Genomic DNA, 17,534 nt, shown 5'->3' with positions numbered 1-17,534 from the left:
GTGTTTTTGCATCTCCGAAGTATAGAAAAATCTCCTGAAAAGAACACGGACTGAAACAATGCCTTCTTTCCCAATAGATCAGAAGCATTTAACAAATTCAAAATTAAATTACAAGCAAAAACATATTTGCCGTAACCATTCAAGATGACAAAATCCAAACATCACATTTACTTTGACAGCTTGAGGAAAAACATGTTAGACGAACCAGGTTTTACCAGAGAAGTTCGTTGGCAGTAGCATGGTGGTTGGAGTACTGCCAACGTGATCTAGGTGAGAACAGACCAAACAAGCTGCTGTTACCTGAGACAGTACAAACCTAAAGTGGCAGGGTTGGTCCCATGTTGTTGTTAGTCTAGAATTAATCCTTCAGCCCTGTCAGATTTGAAGAAACATAGATTAAACAATTACTGAATTGAAAACGCTGAGGTAGGTTGGGTTTCGTGTGGTAAAAATATGGTGGAAGAGCTTTACCATTTCTGGAGCTTGTTTGAATATCCTGTAGAGGCTTATGATTATGATGGACCTCATCAAAGCAAGACCAGTTTTTGTGCTATAGTTACAAGTAAATATGTTTCCCTGCCTGTGTAAGTCTAAGCTGGATACAAGAGTTGGGCAGAAGAAATAATGCAATGCATGCCCCAATCTTGCTGATGTTGACCAGTGCTTCAGCCTCACAATGACACTGCTGGATGTTTGGAATTATGCCCATCTTTGCTAATAGTCGTTCAGTTGCAGTTGAAGCCACACCTGCTGCAGAGAAGGCGCTTTCGTGTAAAGAAACCAGAATGACAACTCAACATTTCAAAGTCAGAAAACAGGAAATTACCTTAGGTTGGGAGTTGGGAATAAAACAAGTCTAATTATTCTCTTCTTATTAATCAGTGAGTGAAGATATGAAGACTGGGGAGTTAATTAGAGCTGTGCCTACAAAAATGTAACCATTCCAACATTTAGAATGTGAAACATGAGCTCTGGCATGTTTAGGATTGTGAGCTTACCTGTTGATTCAAGTCTCCATGATTAAAAACCATAGAAAGTCATCAAAAGAATAAGATTGAAAATATAAGAGTTTCATCAGAGTTTCATCAACAAAAAATGGTGTTACATTTTGGAATAGGACAAGGAAGTTGGGTCATTCATGCTAGGATCAGTGTAGATTCATTGCTCCTGTGTCTGACAAGTAACCTGTTGAGTAGGGTCAGAGAACCAGAAACGTTGACCTCAGATGTCTGCAAGATGTAGGTTCAACAATCAGTGGAGAGATCATGTCTCAAGGTTTATCTGGGAGAGCCAGAGGAATTCTAGACCTCTCAGCTCATAATGAATTCATGTCCTCATAGTGAGTACCAAAAAGTGGCTGAATGAAAATAAAATTTAAAAAAACTCATGATAAACTGTGTTCATTAGTCAAAACATTTCCCCAGCATTCACAGATGATGTTACTAATAAATATAGCCTTTAATGGACTAATATTTAATCTCTGGATGGATGAATTATTTTGAAACACTATGATCATCTAAACTACTGACAGATGGCTGCTATGGGTTCAGTCTCCTCTGTGGTTTTATGACCAACCAAAAACATTTGGAAAAAAAACTAGTATTAACAGTTACAGACAATTTCAAGTCATATCCTTTCTGAAAACTGGTGCGTAGGTGAAATTTCCTCTGGGCACATTAGTTTTATACATGAATGCAACGCTGCTCTGGAATGTGTTCAGTCTTAATATGGTCCTCTTGGGCAGCTGTACAAACCAAGAACGTCTCTGTGCATACTTAAAGTCATCTGTCATCACTTGAGAACCTTTGTGGTATCACAGTGTTTACTTTAGCTGCTGCTTAATGTGCTGGCACTACAAACTCAATGCACTTAACACATAATAAATACTGCACTTTTGAAATAGTTATCATTTTCATGTTTCTCAAAGGATAGTGCAGTCTCCTTAGATAATATACACAGAAGCCTTTTAATATCTACTGCTGAATGAATGTGCAGCGCCTGAGATGCAAACCTTGGAGGAGTTGAACTTGTATTGGGAACAAGTTTGGTTTTGAGAATGCAGACACAGATCTTGGTTTGGGTACGTGAAGAAATGAATATCCTGTAAAAGTGACTACAGCGCCCCCATATTCCCCACAAACTAAGTTAGAGAGTACAGCTGTTAGCCTTCTCCAGATGTGCTAAACATACGCATACAGCTCTCTGCAGATGACTTGTTTAGTAAACAGTCAGTAAAACCACCTAAAAGCTAAAATATAACATCTTGAGAAAATTCTAGACAACTGATCAAGAGCATCTCTATCAAGATGGGTTATGGCTGATCATTTCAAGAAAAATTTTCAAGCAGCATTCAAAATGTTCAGAAGTCCAGGCCTGGTCAGTGTAAAGGTCCCTCCAACAGGCAAGTCAAATATCTGACCTTCATCATTTCTTTTTATTTTTCCATGAAGTGTTTAAATGTTTTACAGACTGTAACGCCTCTCTAAGGCCTAGTTTTGTGAATGTTGTTCTTTTCTTGACATGGGAAAAGAAGCCTTACATGATTTGATTTATATTTTCTTCTGTCCTCTGTGAGACTTTGGAGAAAAAAAGCTTTAAGCTTTGGCTTCTGTTGGGGGGGAAAAAGGGAAATATTGCTCCCTGTTCGGCTCATTTTTACAGGAATGTCTGTCACAGCCTTACTACTGTTCTCTGGACAGATCAGCTCATCCTGGAGTGAATTTATTCTCCCCTACCATGTCCAAACTCATGGATCAGATTCAGTTCTCACAGGAAATATAAAATGTGTCCATGTGTTGGGAGATTAACAAATAAAATCAAAGTTAATATTTGATTATTCCTTTAAAAATCCTTAAGATTGTTTTCCACTAATCAAGGACTCAAAACAAATAAATCTAATAAATATGTTTGGCGTATATATGTCTTTATAGTTTGCATGCATTAGTTTTATAAGGAGGTTTTAGTGTCATATGCAGTTCAGGGATTTGCACAGGTACTTGAAATCCTGAAGGGATTTCATGTTTCTGTCTTGACCTGGTGATAGCTGACATATTCTAAGCATGCAAGGATGTTAGTTTCTCTGCAGACAGTGGTAGATTCTTATTAACAAGTTCCAGAGTACAGTGGACCCCCAATATTACATATTAGCGATGGCCCACAGACCACAGGCACCCACGAATAGTTGAAATCTGCGAATACTTGGAATCCCCTCTAAAAAAAGCTTGTAATTCCCTGTTTTAATCTTTTTATTCACCAAATACATTTAAGATGACTTAATACACACAGTGAAAACCATCTTGGTATTGTCACATTTCTCCACTCTTACTTGTACAGCCATCACCACCAGACAAAATGAATGCTGCTCCTTGGATTGGCTGTTTTTGCAAGCAACAACCAATGACAAAGCACCTAGGTATTTCAGCTTGCCAAACAGTACTTTCTCTGAGAATAGATTGATTTTCTGTGAATAATTTTGAGTTACATATGGAAAAATCTGTAAATGGCTAAATCCATGCATACAATACTGCAAAGAGGTGTACATACCCAAAAGCATTAGTGGAACAGTGCTTACATCAATACTTACCTATAGCCCCCTGCAGAATAGCGCAGACACATGACTCGGTGGTCTTGCAAGCCTGAAATAATTTCCAATGAGTGAATGAATGAATTATCATGTAGCTTGGTATAATGTGGCTGGGAAGTCATCATGTTAACCCTTTGCTGCCCAAAGTTTGCTTTATTCCTTGACACTTGAACTTCACCATTAGTTTCTATGTTGTGTTGTGCAGTAATGAAAATTTCCCTCTTGTGGCCCAGAATCTATGCACTTCCATAAATGTTTATTAGAGACCAGCTTTTCATTAAATTTCGAGGCTTTTTCCTTGGGCTTCCATTCTTCTTTGACTATGTACCACATTAATTAGTAACAGACACAAGTTACCTCCAGCTTTAAGCCCAAAGAGGTAAAACATTAGTTTGTGGCTGCGGGATGTGCACATTGTTCCATAGTTTACTCCCCTTGTTCAGAGTGGGAACAAAGTGGAGAAAATGACGGAGCAAACATGCTCTCAGGGGGCTGAAACCAGATCCTCTTTTACAGCCACTTGCAAAACAACCCCTCTTTATAATGTAATGCAGTGTTGATCTGAGCCCTGCTGAGCCAGCAAGCTGCAGAGGCATTTTTAATTGTTGCAGGTGGCCTGGCTCGGGGAACATAGCTGCGATGCTCAGGGATCTGCAAATAAAACTCCAAAGCGTGCATGTGTGAACGGGTACACAAACAAGTGAGCGGGGTCCAAGACAGCTGTGTCTGGGATCGCTGTGCCAAGGTTCACAGCCTGAGCTAACAGCATGGCCTCCTTCTGCCTCAAGTCACTGATTCTGGATCTGCAAACGGCCGCTGTGGATTCAAACACCAAACCTTTCCTCTTTCTGTATCAAATCAGAAATTCCTGGGAAACATGGAGTTGTTTGTTAGTACTTTGATTCTCTTAGGTATTTTTTCTGCTAGTCCACAGACATGAAGAACTGAACTGAAAACTATTGCTCTCACAATGATCGAACATTTTTTGAGTTCATTTTTCTCTTCCCAATGCGCATAAGAGATTTATTATTTTATCGTGACAGCACACTGTTTGGAAATCATTTTAAAGAGCTTAACCAAATACATTAGTTCCACTCTGCATGCATCATATTAACACACTGTACTCACATGTGCATAAGAACTCAACATTTCATCACATTCCTCTCCGTGAAAACATTTTTCCAAAGAGACTCCAAACACTTGACAGTCAAAGTCATTCTTCATTTCCGGGATGTGTTCAGTTTTGTTTCTGGGATCCATCAGACTGGCTGCAGGAAAGTATCCAGTTTAGTGTTTGGGTCAGTCATTTAGTAGGAGGATATAAACTTTAATTTGTCTGTGTGACTCAGGCAAATTAGCAGCTGAATCACCTCCTCTTAGTCTTATTCAGCCTTCATATGGGCTGCTGACAGTTGAAAAGAAAACAAATGTCATCAACCTTTGAATTCCTCTGATGTCATCTCAAATATTAAAAATAATGCCACACAGTTGAGCTACCTGTCGCTCAACTGGTAGCTCAACCAGAGGAAGACCAAGCTCTGGTTCTGCAAAGGCAGTCCACCGTCTATTGCTGTGTGATGAACAGCTTCCTTTTCCTGCCGTTCTGCAGCTGTTCCGGGCTTGCAGCCCATCGGGGCTGTAAATCAGAGCCTTTGTACTCCAGAACAAGCCTATCAACCACAGGTGTGGGCTCTGCCTGGGGATCCGACAGCTCAGCACTGGAAACTGGAGAGCAGCAGCCGACTTTTGCCAAAAACACACAAAGGGGGAGAAGAGTTTCCCGACCTGTGATCTTCAAGGTTTGGTGGAGTTTAGGTGATGAAAACTCATTGTCACATGGGTTCTGAACAGGTTAGGGTCTTTTTTTGTGCCTGTAGTGAGGTGGAGTATATTCATTATTAGCCATTTACACATTTTAAAGCTCTTCACCAAAACAAACAGGTTAGTTCATAGATACATTGACCTTAAATGTATTACCACATGAACTATTTCACATTTAATCCTGGTACAACCACAGTTCTTTTGTTGTTTTGTTGGGATTTTAAGTGATACACCAACATAAATTAGTTCACAATTCATAAGGGGAGGTACAGTGATACATTAACCTATCTTTTCATCAGATTCATCTGACAGTGTCTCCACACACCATGCTTAAGTGTGGGGATGTTGTGTTCAAGATGACAGAATGTTAGTTTTCCAGTACACATTGTGTTTTGAATGAAGGTCAAATCCAATTTTCTTCTCATCTGAACAGATCAAAGTACCTTTTTCCACATGGACCTTGGCAAAAATACAAACCAAATACTGAAATGTTTTGCCTAAAAATCCCTGAATACATATTTTTTTCTCATTAATCTTACATATGCATTTCATGATTTTACACATTGAGTATCTCTTCAGTCTCCTTGCTAATGGAACAGCTCTGCAGGTAACTCTTTCAAACATGCAAGGACTGACACTGGTGATCAGAGGCACCTCCAAGTTTATAGTTTTTTGTTTTTCAATCACTCCTTAGTTTGACTTTTAGAACATTTGGACTGTTTTATCAGAGGATTCATTTGTACATGAATGTTAGAGGATACATCTGCATTACTTTTCCCTTATAGTGCACATCTGCAAAATTGGGCTTATACGCTGATGGTTTCTTCCACCCCTTGACAGGATTCTTAAAGGTTAATCAGATATTTTAGAAATGAAGAAGGATCTTTGACAGTTTCTGTAATTTTGTCCACATGTCTGTGTTCCATTTAATGCAGCCAGTACACAGCCTAGATTATGAACAGCTTGACTTTTTTATCTGCTTCTAGAGCAGCTGTGCCTCCATCCAAACTCTGCGGAGGTGAAACTTCACTCTGCACGCCGAGTAACGAGGGTGGGTGGGTGTTACCAGAACTGTGTGCAGCCAACCCCCCTTTTTGGACACCGACGAGGGGGAAAATTCACTGATGAAATGTGGCACAGGCCCCGGAATGCAATTTTCAAGCTTCCACATCTGGTAGACTGATGAAACCAGGTTCCTAATTTTACAACCATGATGTCAAGAAGACGTGACAACCCTCCATCAGGGCAGGTGGACATTTTTATTTGGGTAGTAGGACTGTCATCTGCTAATCAACATGTTGAGGAAGTGACTGCTGTTACATATTTACTGTGGTATTCAACCTCCTTCAATGAAATTCCGGAACAACTATGAACATCAAAACTGACAGTTGCCGTTAGTTAGAAACATTTAGAACTTTTAGAAAACTCTTAGAAAACTTTTAGAAAAAAAGTTTCCTGGAAAAAGATGCCTGTAGATGACCACAGCTTCTGTAAATGACCACAGCCTGATCTCTTACGCGGTCCGCAGGCATCCACAGCATTTTGTGAAGGAGTAACAGACTATGGGGCATTTCATGGAACCTCCCATCGGAGCAGTAAGGTATCAGTCAGGGGCTGAGGAAGCTGAAATAATTGGATCAAGAATGTTTCCTTAAAAATTTAAAGTTCAAAAGCCCATGCAAGAAAGACCAGAAGACTGCAAGTCAAACTTATGCAACAGCAGTCTTTGTTGAGACCAGTATCTAGAAAATAAATGAGTATAATGTGATTATGTTGTGATATGGGCAAATGGGTGGGCAGACAGATGGATGGATGGAGAAAAATACAGATGTACTATACATTTGATAGCAATTTAATTCTAAAGTAATTTCTACAATCTGGGCTTTTTGTGTAAATTCCGCTCTCAATTTATTTTCACAGAGTAACAGAATTTACATTAATTCAAATTAATTGTGATGTTTGGAAACAGACATGTAGGCCTCTTATTCTTGCCTCCCTCCCAGCTGGTTTCTTACACTTTTTCTCCATGGTAATGGGTCAAGTTTGACATTTTCAGGTCAAACCTTAAGAGTCATTACACAACCATCTATTTCGCACTACTGATCATCTCTCAGAGCATCCCGAGGGATGACTGGGAGAGCATCCTGTTCTCCATGTTCCAGGGGAAGTACACCATTCATTGTGATCTCCCTGCTTCAACATCTTTGAATCGTTCAAAATTTCAGGTCTGGAGCTCAGTCACCTGGCAGGAGCTTGGAGTTACAGGAAAGAGGCTTCCCATTCTGCTTCTTACCTACTTACTAGAGCTTGCCTTCAGGTGAAAAAGTAAAGGTAGGGATAACTTTACCCCTAACCAAAACTGTGTGCTATTGGAAAAGACTCATTCAGTCCTCAACAGGACAAAGTTGTTGTTGAGTAACTTATTGTGCCTCTAACCAGTGTTACTGTAACACTGTCTAAAATCAGAATTTCGAAAAACTAAGGTGTTCTGTTTAGAATAAAACAATAAAAGGAACAAGCTTAGAGATCATTACTCCTCAGAGTGTCATTATGAACTTCAACAAATTAAAACAAGATGACTAACGGCAACCTATAACAATACAACACAGAGGTAAATGAGTCATAGCTTATACAAACAGACAGGTGTGATGCCATAAAATACCCCCACGGAGACAAACAGCAGCAGGACCACAAGCCAAGGCTTTTGGTGTATCAAACGATGAGCTCAGACAAAGAAAAGTGTCACATACTGAATCACTTACTGCAAACCTGCAGTTGTAAACACAAACAAAAGATATCAGAGGACCATGCACATGTGCCCATCATTAACTGCCATTAACTCAACAGTCAGCTATCCAAACAACACCAGTGAGCATGATGTCACCAAAAGGGTTGTTTTACAGTCAGAATAAAACGCTTGTTCTTTGTCATAATCTATGAAACGCCTTTGGCTTTGCTAAATTAATGAGAGCTACAATGAAATGTAAGAACAAACCCTGGTAAAAAATGAGCAGATGGCAAATTATAAACTCAAAAACATACCCAATGCATGAACAACTTTAACTGTAAATGTGGAAGAAAAAAAAAAAAGGGCTCAACGGGTCTGTAATGGCAACATGAAGTATTTTATAGGCTTTAACTGATGAGTGTTTTACTGGAGCGGAGGTAGAGTAGATATGATGTAAATTTTATCATGCTATTAATCATTTATATGAGGAAAATGCCAATGAATTCTCTATATACACTTACTGTCTTTCAAGACATTTTAAGCCATTATTAAAAGCAATAAAGGAAATCCTAATGCGGTACAGACACAGCCCATGCTGTCAAGCACATAGGTCTAGTGATATGGATTTGCCTTGCAGCTGCAGGACTGAGGCACCTTGCACTAATATTGAGTTGAAAATATCCAAATTGTAAAGCCATTTATCTCGCAGAAACTTGGCTCAAACTGAATTATCAAAAGTACAACCATCTTAAACATAGAAGCAAATCTACAACAAAGTGAAGGTTGTTGCAATGGTCCAGTCAAAGTCAAGACCTCAGCCAGACTGTTCAATTCACAACCAGACATTTCTTTGGGACCAAGTGTTGCTTTGATTAATTTTTAAAATCTGTGGCCAAAAAAAAGTGGCAAACCAGTAAGGTGGTTAGTGCTTAATTATGTAGCATTTTCCCAGTGGATGAAGGTGTGCTGTGTCATCTTTTGATTTGCAACCCATTAGAAACAAATCAATGGAAACAAACACCATTCTCCACTATTTTCACAAACAAGAGTTAAATTCAGCTTTAAAGTTACTCAACCAAGGTTCACCTTTAGCGCTCCATTTGATTTTCCACTGGAATTAAAGAGATTGGGAAGAACAATCATACACTTAAATTGTATCCTTATGCAGATGACTGAGTGATGGTTTACTCAGTTGATGTTTTTTCTGATGCAGGTAAATAGAGCTTCAAAATACTTTTTAGCTTTCACAGACTTAACTGTGCGACTTAAAGATCTAAGGTTATGCTTTCCAAAACCAAATCTTAGATCTCAAATAATGTAAATGTCTATACTCTCAGGAAAAAAAAACAACTTTTTGAATTAGTGTCATCCTGAAATCTGATTATCTGATTAAATGATGGCAATTCTTTAAAAATGTACATTGAGCATTTAGTAATAAAAAAATCTGAGAATTAAACTGGGATTTGATTTATTCAAGGAGGTAATGTCTTAAATTATCAGCCAGGAAAAAGCTTGTTTAGGCTACATTTTTGAACGCTCTTGATTAGGGTGACATTATTTTGTGGATGCACACTGCTTTTTCTACATTTTACTGTGTACCGTCTTCTCTTTTTTGAGTTCATGCTTCATAGCTGCAAACAGTTGTCATAATTTACGAACGTCAAGTAGACTTTCTGAAATTTTTTTTCTGAACTCCATAGAACTGGGGGCGGTTGGCAGTCTTCAGGGTGCACTCAATTGTGAATTGCCTATACTTGCACAGTGCCATGTCTAGTCCAGTGAACTCCAAAGTTCCTTGCACTACATTCAGTCATTCACCCATTCATACACTGATGGTGATAAGCTATCTTGTAACCACAGCTGCCTTGGGGCAAACTGACACAAACGAGGTCGCAATAAAATTGGTGCCACCTGCTGGTGCATACCAGAGCCACCAGCAGGCCAGGTGGGTGAAGAGTCTTCCCCATGGGTACAATTGCTGAAACGGACAGAACTAGAGTTTGATCTGGTTACAGGACAAACAGGTATCTCTTTAGCCACCGTCGCCAATAAAACGTTTTTTGTTGTCTCTCTGTGATAGTTTGAAGTTCTTTCGAAGACTTTCTGTTCAAAACCAGTGGACAGAAAGAAGGCTTTGGGATTGTATCCTCTGCTCTAACAGCTAGACAGAAGATTCTTCTTGAAGCCTTCAGGTTTTAATAAGAAAACATGATCACAGCATCCACAGTCATCCCACCACAGACATGTTTTATGGGATTTATAATGATGTGCATGAATGTTGTTCATTAGTAGGCAGCGGAGTTGAAGGTGGAGAAGAATGTCAGATGGAAGTTTAATAATACTGATGGTGGAAACTACAAGCTCACAGCTGCAGCTTAAAGACACTGATTAACCCTATTTCACCTGCTTTGTTCAAACTAAACACTGCTGGTCCTGTTTTAATGAGTCTGACTCAAGACTAGGATACAAACAAACTGAATGGAACTCAAATCAGAACGTCACCCATGGAGATCTGAGGATGATTCTTATCAAGAGACAGTCAGTAGCTCTATACCACCTATTAAATATTTTGTTACAGTTTTCAGATTTACAGCTAAAAGCTCAGTCTTAAGATCTTAGAGGTGTTTCCAGAAGTGAGTCATCAGAGAACAGGAAATCTATAGTTGTTAACCTTTGATGTGATTATAGCCTGTTCCAAGAGTTTGTAGGCATACTTGAGACAAATGTTACCAGATTTCACTGATGATGAATAGATACAGCACTGAGATATTGTTTTAGATGCATGCTTGATTAAAATAAAAAAGGGGTCACCAAAAGTCATTATTAATGGTGGTCTTTATCTTTATCTTTGCTGATATGTATAAGAAGCTGACATTAAAGCAGAAACCTTGTGGTCAGTTAGAATAAAAAGTAAAGCTGGGCATCATTGGAATAACATTGGCATAATAAAAACAAGGAGCAGAGATTTGTTTTAAAGGAAGAGTTGGAGTTAATAACGAAGAGGCGACCCAGGCACAGCGCCGTGGGGATCACCTGTAGAGAAACTATAGAGAAATAATAAATTTCCCTGCCATGACTTCCTCATGGTACCTTAGTTTGTCTGGTAATTTGATTGTATAAATGTTGCATATAGAGTGAATAGATGGACCTTTGTTTGTAATTCTGAGGTGTTAATCCTCTCTGATTCACACTTTAGCGGTGCAGGCTTTATTTCAAAGTGGTAGTTAGCAACTAGTACATTCCCCCACTTAAAACTTTGCTGGGGTCTCTCTCTTTGGGGTATGAACATATCCTTGTATGCCTGCATGGGTTTTATGCTTGTTTCCTCCAAAATACAACTAAAATGCAACCTAAATTGCTGAAGTTTACATAGCACATCTTTGTGTAGGTCCAGGCTGCAAAACAGACATTGACAGTAAAGCCCTTTTCATTACATGAACAGAACCATCTTTGGAAAAAGATCTTGCACAGGAGCTAAGATTTAAAGGACTGACGCACATCTTCTGGTATTGATTAAAGAGAAACTTTTGTAAACATTTTTAGTTAATTTTTAAGTCTTTAACATGTCAGAAATATTTATATAATCTATATACAGTTATTCAAGAAGGAAAGCTACATGGCAATATCATCTGAGGATAACTGTCTTAGAGAATATTTTTTCTACACATTTTGTTGGTCAAACTGGATGAAACCACAGACATTCATTGTTCAGTTGATTCTAATCAAGAAAGAAGTAAATACAGATGAAAAACATGCACAGTTTAGACATATGGAAGACTTATTTATATAAGCAAAACATTAAATAAGTTCATATTTGGTTTTGCATGGTTTACTGTATATCAAAGCGCTGCTCCACTACTGTTTTTGGTGATTTGCTGCCACCTAGTGGATAATAAGTTACTGCAGCTGCAAAAGGGAAGGGAGAAAATTTTTAATCTGAACATACGCCAACGCTGTGCTCTTATGCATCTCAAAGCCTCTCGTTTATTGCAGCACACACACACACATTATCATCACTCAGTTTTACTACAGTCTACAGTAAATATTTGATTACGCAAATAAACCTAATGATTTCTCCAATTTCTTCCTTCAAGACTTCTCTTTCACAAGTTAGTAGTGTAAACTTGTCCTCCATGGACGTGAGCTGAACAGCACCAGAGAGGCGTTTCAGTCATTGATTGATTGATTCTGTAGTGATAAACTTGGCTTTCTGTAACTTTAAAATATTTTAAGACATATTAAAAAGATAAATATCACTTTAAGCTGCTTTGTGCAGGATGCAGACAGTTTTCATAGGTTGGGAATTAAATTTCTGAACCCTTTTGAGAACTCTGAAACACCTTTTAATTATATTGTCTGAAAAATTACATTTCAGAAGTGACTTTCTTTAGATATAAAAAGCTCTATGGGTCTTTCACGTCTCTACCGTCCCCACAGGGTCACTGCATGTCCTCTTCCTTTTCCCACTGTTTCCATCGTCATGACACCCGACCACCCGTCCCTCGTCGCCCGTTTGGAGTGCGGACATTGGTTCCTCTGGGAAGCTCTGTCCAGGTCCCAACACCTGTCTGACAGTCACATTCACTCTGGAGCTTTGAATGTACCTGGAACACACATCCCAATCCTCCTGAGACACCGGCTCCAGGACGCTGCCCGTCTGCAGGGCTGAGGCACAGCTGAGCTCTTCTAAAAGAGCCGCATGCTGTGGCAGAGCTGGAAGAATCCGCGGGACAGCATGATACAGCAGCCGGCTCTGTCCTGACATCAACATCACGTCTCCGCTGTGCATGAGCATAGCAGTGGGGGGGTCTTGTCTGTGGGGGCCACCCAGCAGGAAGATGGACGACTGTCCGAAACTGCGGGAACAAAACCACATTACTGAGGACATTCCCACAATCCTGCAGAACCTTTGAAGCAGTTTAGGTTTCTTCCTCTCACCTGAGCGACAGCAAAGGACGAGAGTGATCCAGCTCTGACTCGTCCACATGGATTCCCAGAGAGGAATCTGATCGGTAATAGTTCAAGATGGCTGCCTCTGAGTTGAATCCCGGGAAGCCACAGGCAACTGTTATCCGTACGGAGAGCATGTGCAGATCAGCCGGGAATGGCGTGTAACTGTTGGCAGAGTAAGTCTTGGAACACATAAACAGTGGGAATATGTTAAGCTCCTGGAAATTTAAGGGGGATTTATTTTAATGTATGATTTTTGAGATTTCCTGCAAGATCTTCTAAAGTAAACTGGAAGTAGAGGCAATTCGGACAACCTTAAATATAGGAACGCAAATAGATAATATTACACTACTAAACATTAAGCAATCAGAAAAAAAAAAAAAATTACACATGAAATCAAAAATAAAATTCATTTTAACATTTTCAAGTAGATATCTGTGTAAATGTATTCTTTAAATATATTTCATACATTTTAGCTTGTATGTATCCTGTCCTTTAACTAAGGATTAACCTAGGAACTGATCAAACACTGACATTATGTTAGTTATGTAAAATTTTACTGGTAAAAATGTTTATCTTTGTCATGTGCAGGTACCTTGCAAGCTCACCTTAGTGTCCCAGTTGTAATGGTATCCCAGGGTTACCCAGCGCAGCCTCTCTAGTAGAGTTTTTGGTTGTCTCTTTACAGAAGCGGGAGTCCTGTAGAGAGGATTTATATACTCAGGTCAGTGCATGCTGGCTGCTTAGGCATGATTTACTTTAGAGCAACTTCTTAGAGTGAACTCTAAAAAATGTGGAAATTGATTTATCAGACTTTCCATCCATCCAAAAAGGGATTCTTCAAACATGGGCCTTCTCTTTCACTATAGCACCATCTGCTGGTGGGAAAATTCAATTAAAAAATATTTTACTTATCCCCGTGGGGATAATTGTTGTAACTCATCTAAGTGTCTTCAAAGAGTTGCTGAAGACAATGTGAGCAGGAAGGATCTTTAGTAATAGTTGGTGTTTCAGAAAATCTAAAGAGACTGAAGTCATTGTTGCTGTATGATAAACCCATGGCTGTCATGCAATGATAACAGCTCAATTTCCAGGTAACAGAAGCAACATTTCACTGTAACATGTCCTGAGCGACACCATCAGTTGTTGGCAAGCATTGCTAATCCACCTGATATGCTTTTGCTGCTCCTCTTTAAATCTGTATGGTCGCATTGTCAGAAAACTGACAGAGATAAGTTGTAGTCAGGAATGGGAGTCTAGCCCATTCTGATACCTCTGCTGTTTGGTTCTGCTCTGCATCCATGAAACCTCCATTTCAACTCCTGTGGGATTTGGTGTTATCTGAGATTTTGAAATGCTGCTCCCAGTTGTACAAACAATACCTTGTAACCACAGTTACACATCATCTGTCTGAAAGTAAGGAATAAATGTCCAAACATGCAACATCTCAATCAAAATCACTTATGAATGAAAGTCTACAAAAAAAAAATAAAAATCAGAACTAACATAACAGAGCTACTCCAACAAGCTGACACTATCAGCAGCCAAATTCTAACACCCATTACTTACTAATATTTTTGTGAAATAATGATACTACTGTTAGAGCCTTTTCCCACCTCAGAGCTTGCACACTCCTGGCCCAGATTTCCTGTGTGTCAGAGGGTGACATGTGCATGTCCAGGTTGCACACGTTCGGTTTCTGAGGGTATGTCTTCAAACACTGTCTAACCCAGAAAGCTTGGGAGCCCCGCAGGAAAGGATTGGAGATGAAAATAAAGCCTACAAAAGACACAGGTGATTATTAAAGTTAGTTGACCTTGTGCATTGGCTTGATGCAGAGCTTCTGGTCTGCATCAAGCCAGATGCAGGAGTCCAGAAGAAACTCCTCCTTCAGAGCCACAATGTTTTCATGTACCTGGGTATCCCTGCAGTCCGAAAGCTCTCCAGTCTCTGATGGGCTGCAAACCGACACAGGCAGCCTCTTCATCACTCAAAGCAGCTGGATCCAGTTTTACTGGAACAATCTTCCCGTTTTAACACAAAAACATCAAGAAGTATCAAAATTACTGCCACTGTTCAACACCCAATACTGTAAATGTGACTTAATCTATTTTAAAGTCACATTTCGAACTCTGTTCTCTGTTAAGGTATTCCAACTTAGCAACATCACTTTGGAACAGTTTTTTTCAACCTGTCAGACCATCAGAATTCAGGTTTTGTCAGTGTACTCAAACATATTTGCAGAAATATCCTGCAAGAGACCTTTCCTCCTGATGCTGCTCCGCTGCTGAAGTCCGTCACTTCCCTTAGGTCTGGAGGCGGATCCCTTCTTTTATAAAACTTAAACATTTTTCTGAAAACATCCTCTCCGCTTTCTACCACCACCGAGGCTGCCATCTTGGCCATGACGTAACTGACGCATGTTGGATCACGTGTCTGTATACGTCAGGGGTCATAGTAGCAGGAGAAGGAGACAAGATGGCAGCCTCGGCTAAGAAAGTGTTGGAGGTGTTTGTGTCTAAAATCCCCTGGACTGTAGCTGGCAGTGAGTCTTCTTCCTGTTATCAATTTTTGCCGACTTGTAGCATTTTTATGAAAATTGTAGATGAAGAAAAAGCTCTTTCTGGGTGCTTTTAATTGCCTGTGGTGTAACACGTGAGGACAGAACGGTCAACTCAGCCTGTGGTTGACTGGTTTTAATGTGTCGGACTTTTGCAATAACATGTTTTTATTTATTTTCCTCTTTAGCTATGTCCATACTAGTAGTTCAGGGTGCTTGTATCAATTTCCACGTCCAAAAACAAATTGTATACATATATAAAACAAAGTGAGCACCTGTCACAGAAAGAAAGCTAAGTGCAGAACTTGACACAAGACCCTAAAAACAACTGCCACCCAAGAGGAAAAGAGGGATGGATCCTCGTCTTTGAAGACGAAGATTGACGATTAATCCAATGAGGAGGAGGAAGTCAGAAGACATTTTGTCTGATTTAAACACGCTCTGTGGTTAGCCAGAGCTCTCCAGTCTCTGGTTAAATCTCACATTTCTACACATTTCTACACATCTTTGATTAGCGAGGCTTTAACTCCATAGCTCTAATGTAGCGGTCAAGACATTCTGTCACATCACTCAAACTCCATAACTCAGTCTGACTGCAGGTAGTTTACTCACAATGTAAAGATTCCAATCTGAGCCTGGATTCTGCTCAGACACAGAGAAAAATTAGGCTGTTACATGTAAAGGAAACCATTTTTCTAGCTGGTGCCAACCTCAACCAGCCTTATACTTAATAATCAACAGCTGCCAACTTCAATGGCATTGGCTATATAATAGAAACCCCAATAACTGGCCTCTCATCCTTTTAAACACATTATCTTTTAAAATTTATTTTCGTTTGTAAAATCAGAGAGGAAACAAATGTCTTCAAACTGGACACTATGTAATAATAATAAATAAATAAAAAATCAATTTAGATTTGACCAGTCCATATATTTTAAAAACCCATTTAGATTTGGACTAATTTTAGGATTCTACCCAAGCCAGGGTTGAAAGACTTCAGACAATGTTTCTGTTTAAGATGAACTTGAAGTCTGGTAAATTTCAGGATATTAAAGGATGAGTCCTGAATTCTGAAACAATCTGTTCATATTTCAGAGGAGATGAAGGCGTATTTTGGACAGTTTGGTCCAGTGAAGAGATGCGTCCTTCCATTTGTAAGTTTTTACTCCTTTGCTTTTAGTTCAGTACAGTTAAAAACAGGATGTCAAACTTTGTGCATTTTGAGATGATGAGGATAGAAAAAATATTTTTTTGTAAAAATTAGCCTTGTTTGTGTGGTATTATTTGACTGTGATCTTTGTGTTTGATCAGGACAAAGACACTGGTTTCCATAGAGGGTTCTGCTGGGTTTTATTCTCCACAGAGGAGGGACTAAACAACGCGCTGCAGAAGGACCCCCACATTCTGGAAGGAGCAAAGGTAAACTATTAGACAGGATTTACAGCCGATATGAACGGTTTCAGTCTCAGTATGGAAAAGAAAAAGTCCAGCCCACTTTATTTAACCGATGTTATTCTTTGGTTCCAGCTTCTTGTTCAGAGGAACAGACGTCCCTTTGAAGGACAGAGGTCCAACAAAGATGGAGACTTTGACTGAAGCTTGGTGGTTCTACTGAGCAGATGAGACCAAACATGTTGTTTTCTTTGTTGGAACGCTTCATTCCTCCTGCTTTATATCTGAATGAACCATTCAGACAGAAGCAGGATCAATGTGTCTGCATGGAGTCCAGCGTCAGGAAAGATTTCTTCATTATTCAGACTCACTTGAACTGAGCCTAAATGTTACTGTCAGTTTATTCACTAATAAATTCTGTATTTATTGTGAGAAAAAATGCTCTCCATCACATACTGTCAGTTGCTTTAATCAATAAAAATGTTTATTGCTATTTTACT

The 17,534-nt window shown here is 39.4% G+C and overlaps 2 protein-coding genes across 2 annotated transcripts; one reads left to right on the top strand and one right to left on the bottom strand.

Moving 5' to 3' along the window:
* Positions 1 to 11,641: 11,641 nt before the first annotated feature.
* alkbh1 (alkB homolog 1, histone H2A dioxygenase) lies at positions 11,642 to 15,507 on the bottom strand. Its single transcript, XM_032548025.1, has 6 exons — positions 15,345 to 15,507; positions 14,998 to 15,106; positions 14,699 to 14,861; positions 13,691 to 13,781; positions 13,071 to 13,264; positions 11,642 to 12,988 (listed from the first exon to the last, which is right to left on the bottom strand). The coding sequence occupies exons 1-6, from the start codon at positions 15,486 to 15,488 to the stop codon at positions 12,547 to 12,549; spliced, it is 1,143 nt and encodes a 380-aa protein (XP_032403916.1). The 5' UTR covers positions 15,489 to 15,507; the 3' UTR covers positions 11,642 to 12,546.
* A 3-nt stretch (positions 15,508 to 15,510) lies between these two features.
* On the top strand, positions 15,511 to 17,532 carry slirp (SRA stem-loop interacting RNA binding protein). The gene is made up of 4 exons (XM_032548026.1): positions 15,511 to 15,627; positions 16,738 to 16,796; positions 16,954 to 17,061; positions 17,170 to 17,532. The coding sequence occupies exons 1-4, from the start codon at positions 15,561 to 15,563 to the stop codon at positions 17,236 to 17,238; spliced, it is 303 nt and encodes a 100-aa protein (XP_032403917.1). The 5' UTR covers positions 15,511 to 15,560; the 3' UTR covers positions 17,239 to 17,532.
* The last annotated feature ends 2 nt before the right edge of the window (positions 17,533 to 17,534 follow it).

Source organism: Xiphophorus hellerii, chromosome 19 (genome assembly GCF_003331165.1).
Source record: "Xiphophorus hellerii strain 12219 chromosome 19, Xiphophorus_hellerii-4.1, whole genome shotgun sequence".
Classification (NCBI taxonomy): Eukaryota; Metazoa; Chordata; class Actinopteri; order Cyprinodontiformes; family Poeciliidae; genus Xiphophorus; species Xiphophorus hellerii.
The sequence above is the reverse complement of the archived record's forward strand: the minus strand, read 5'-3'. Positions and strand labels throughout refer to the sequence as shown.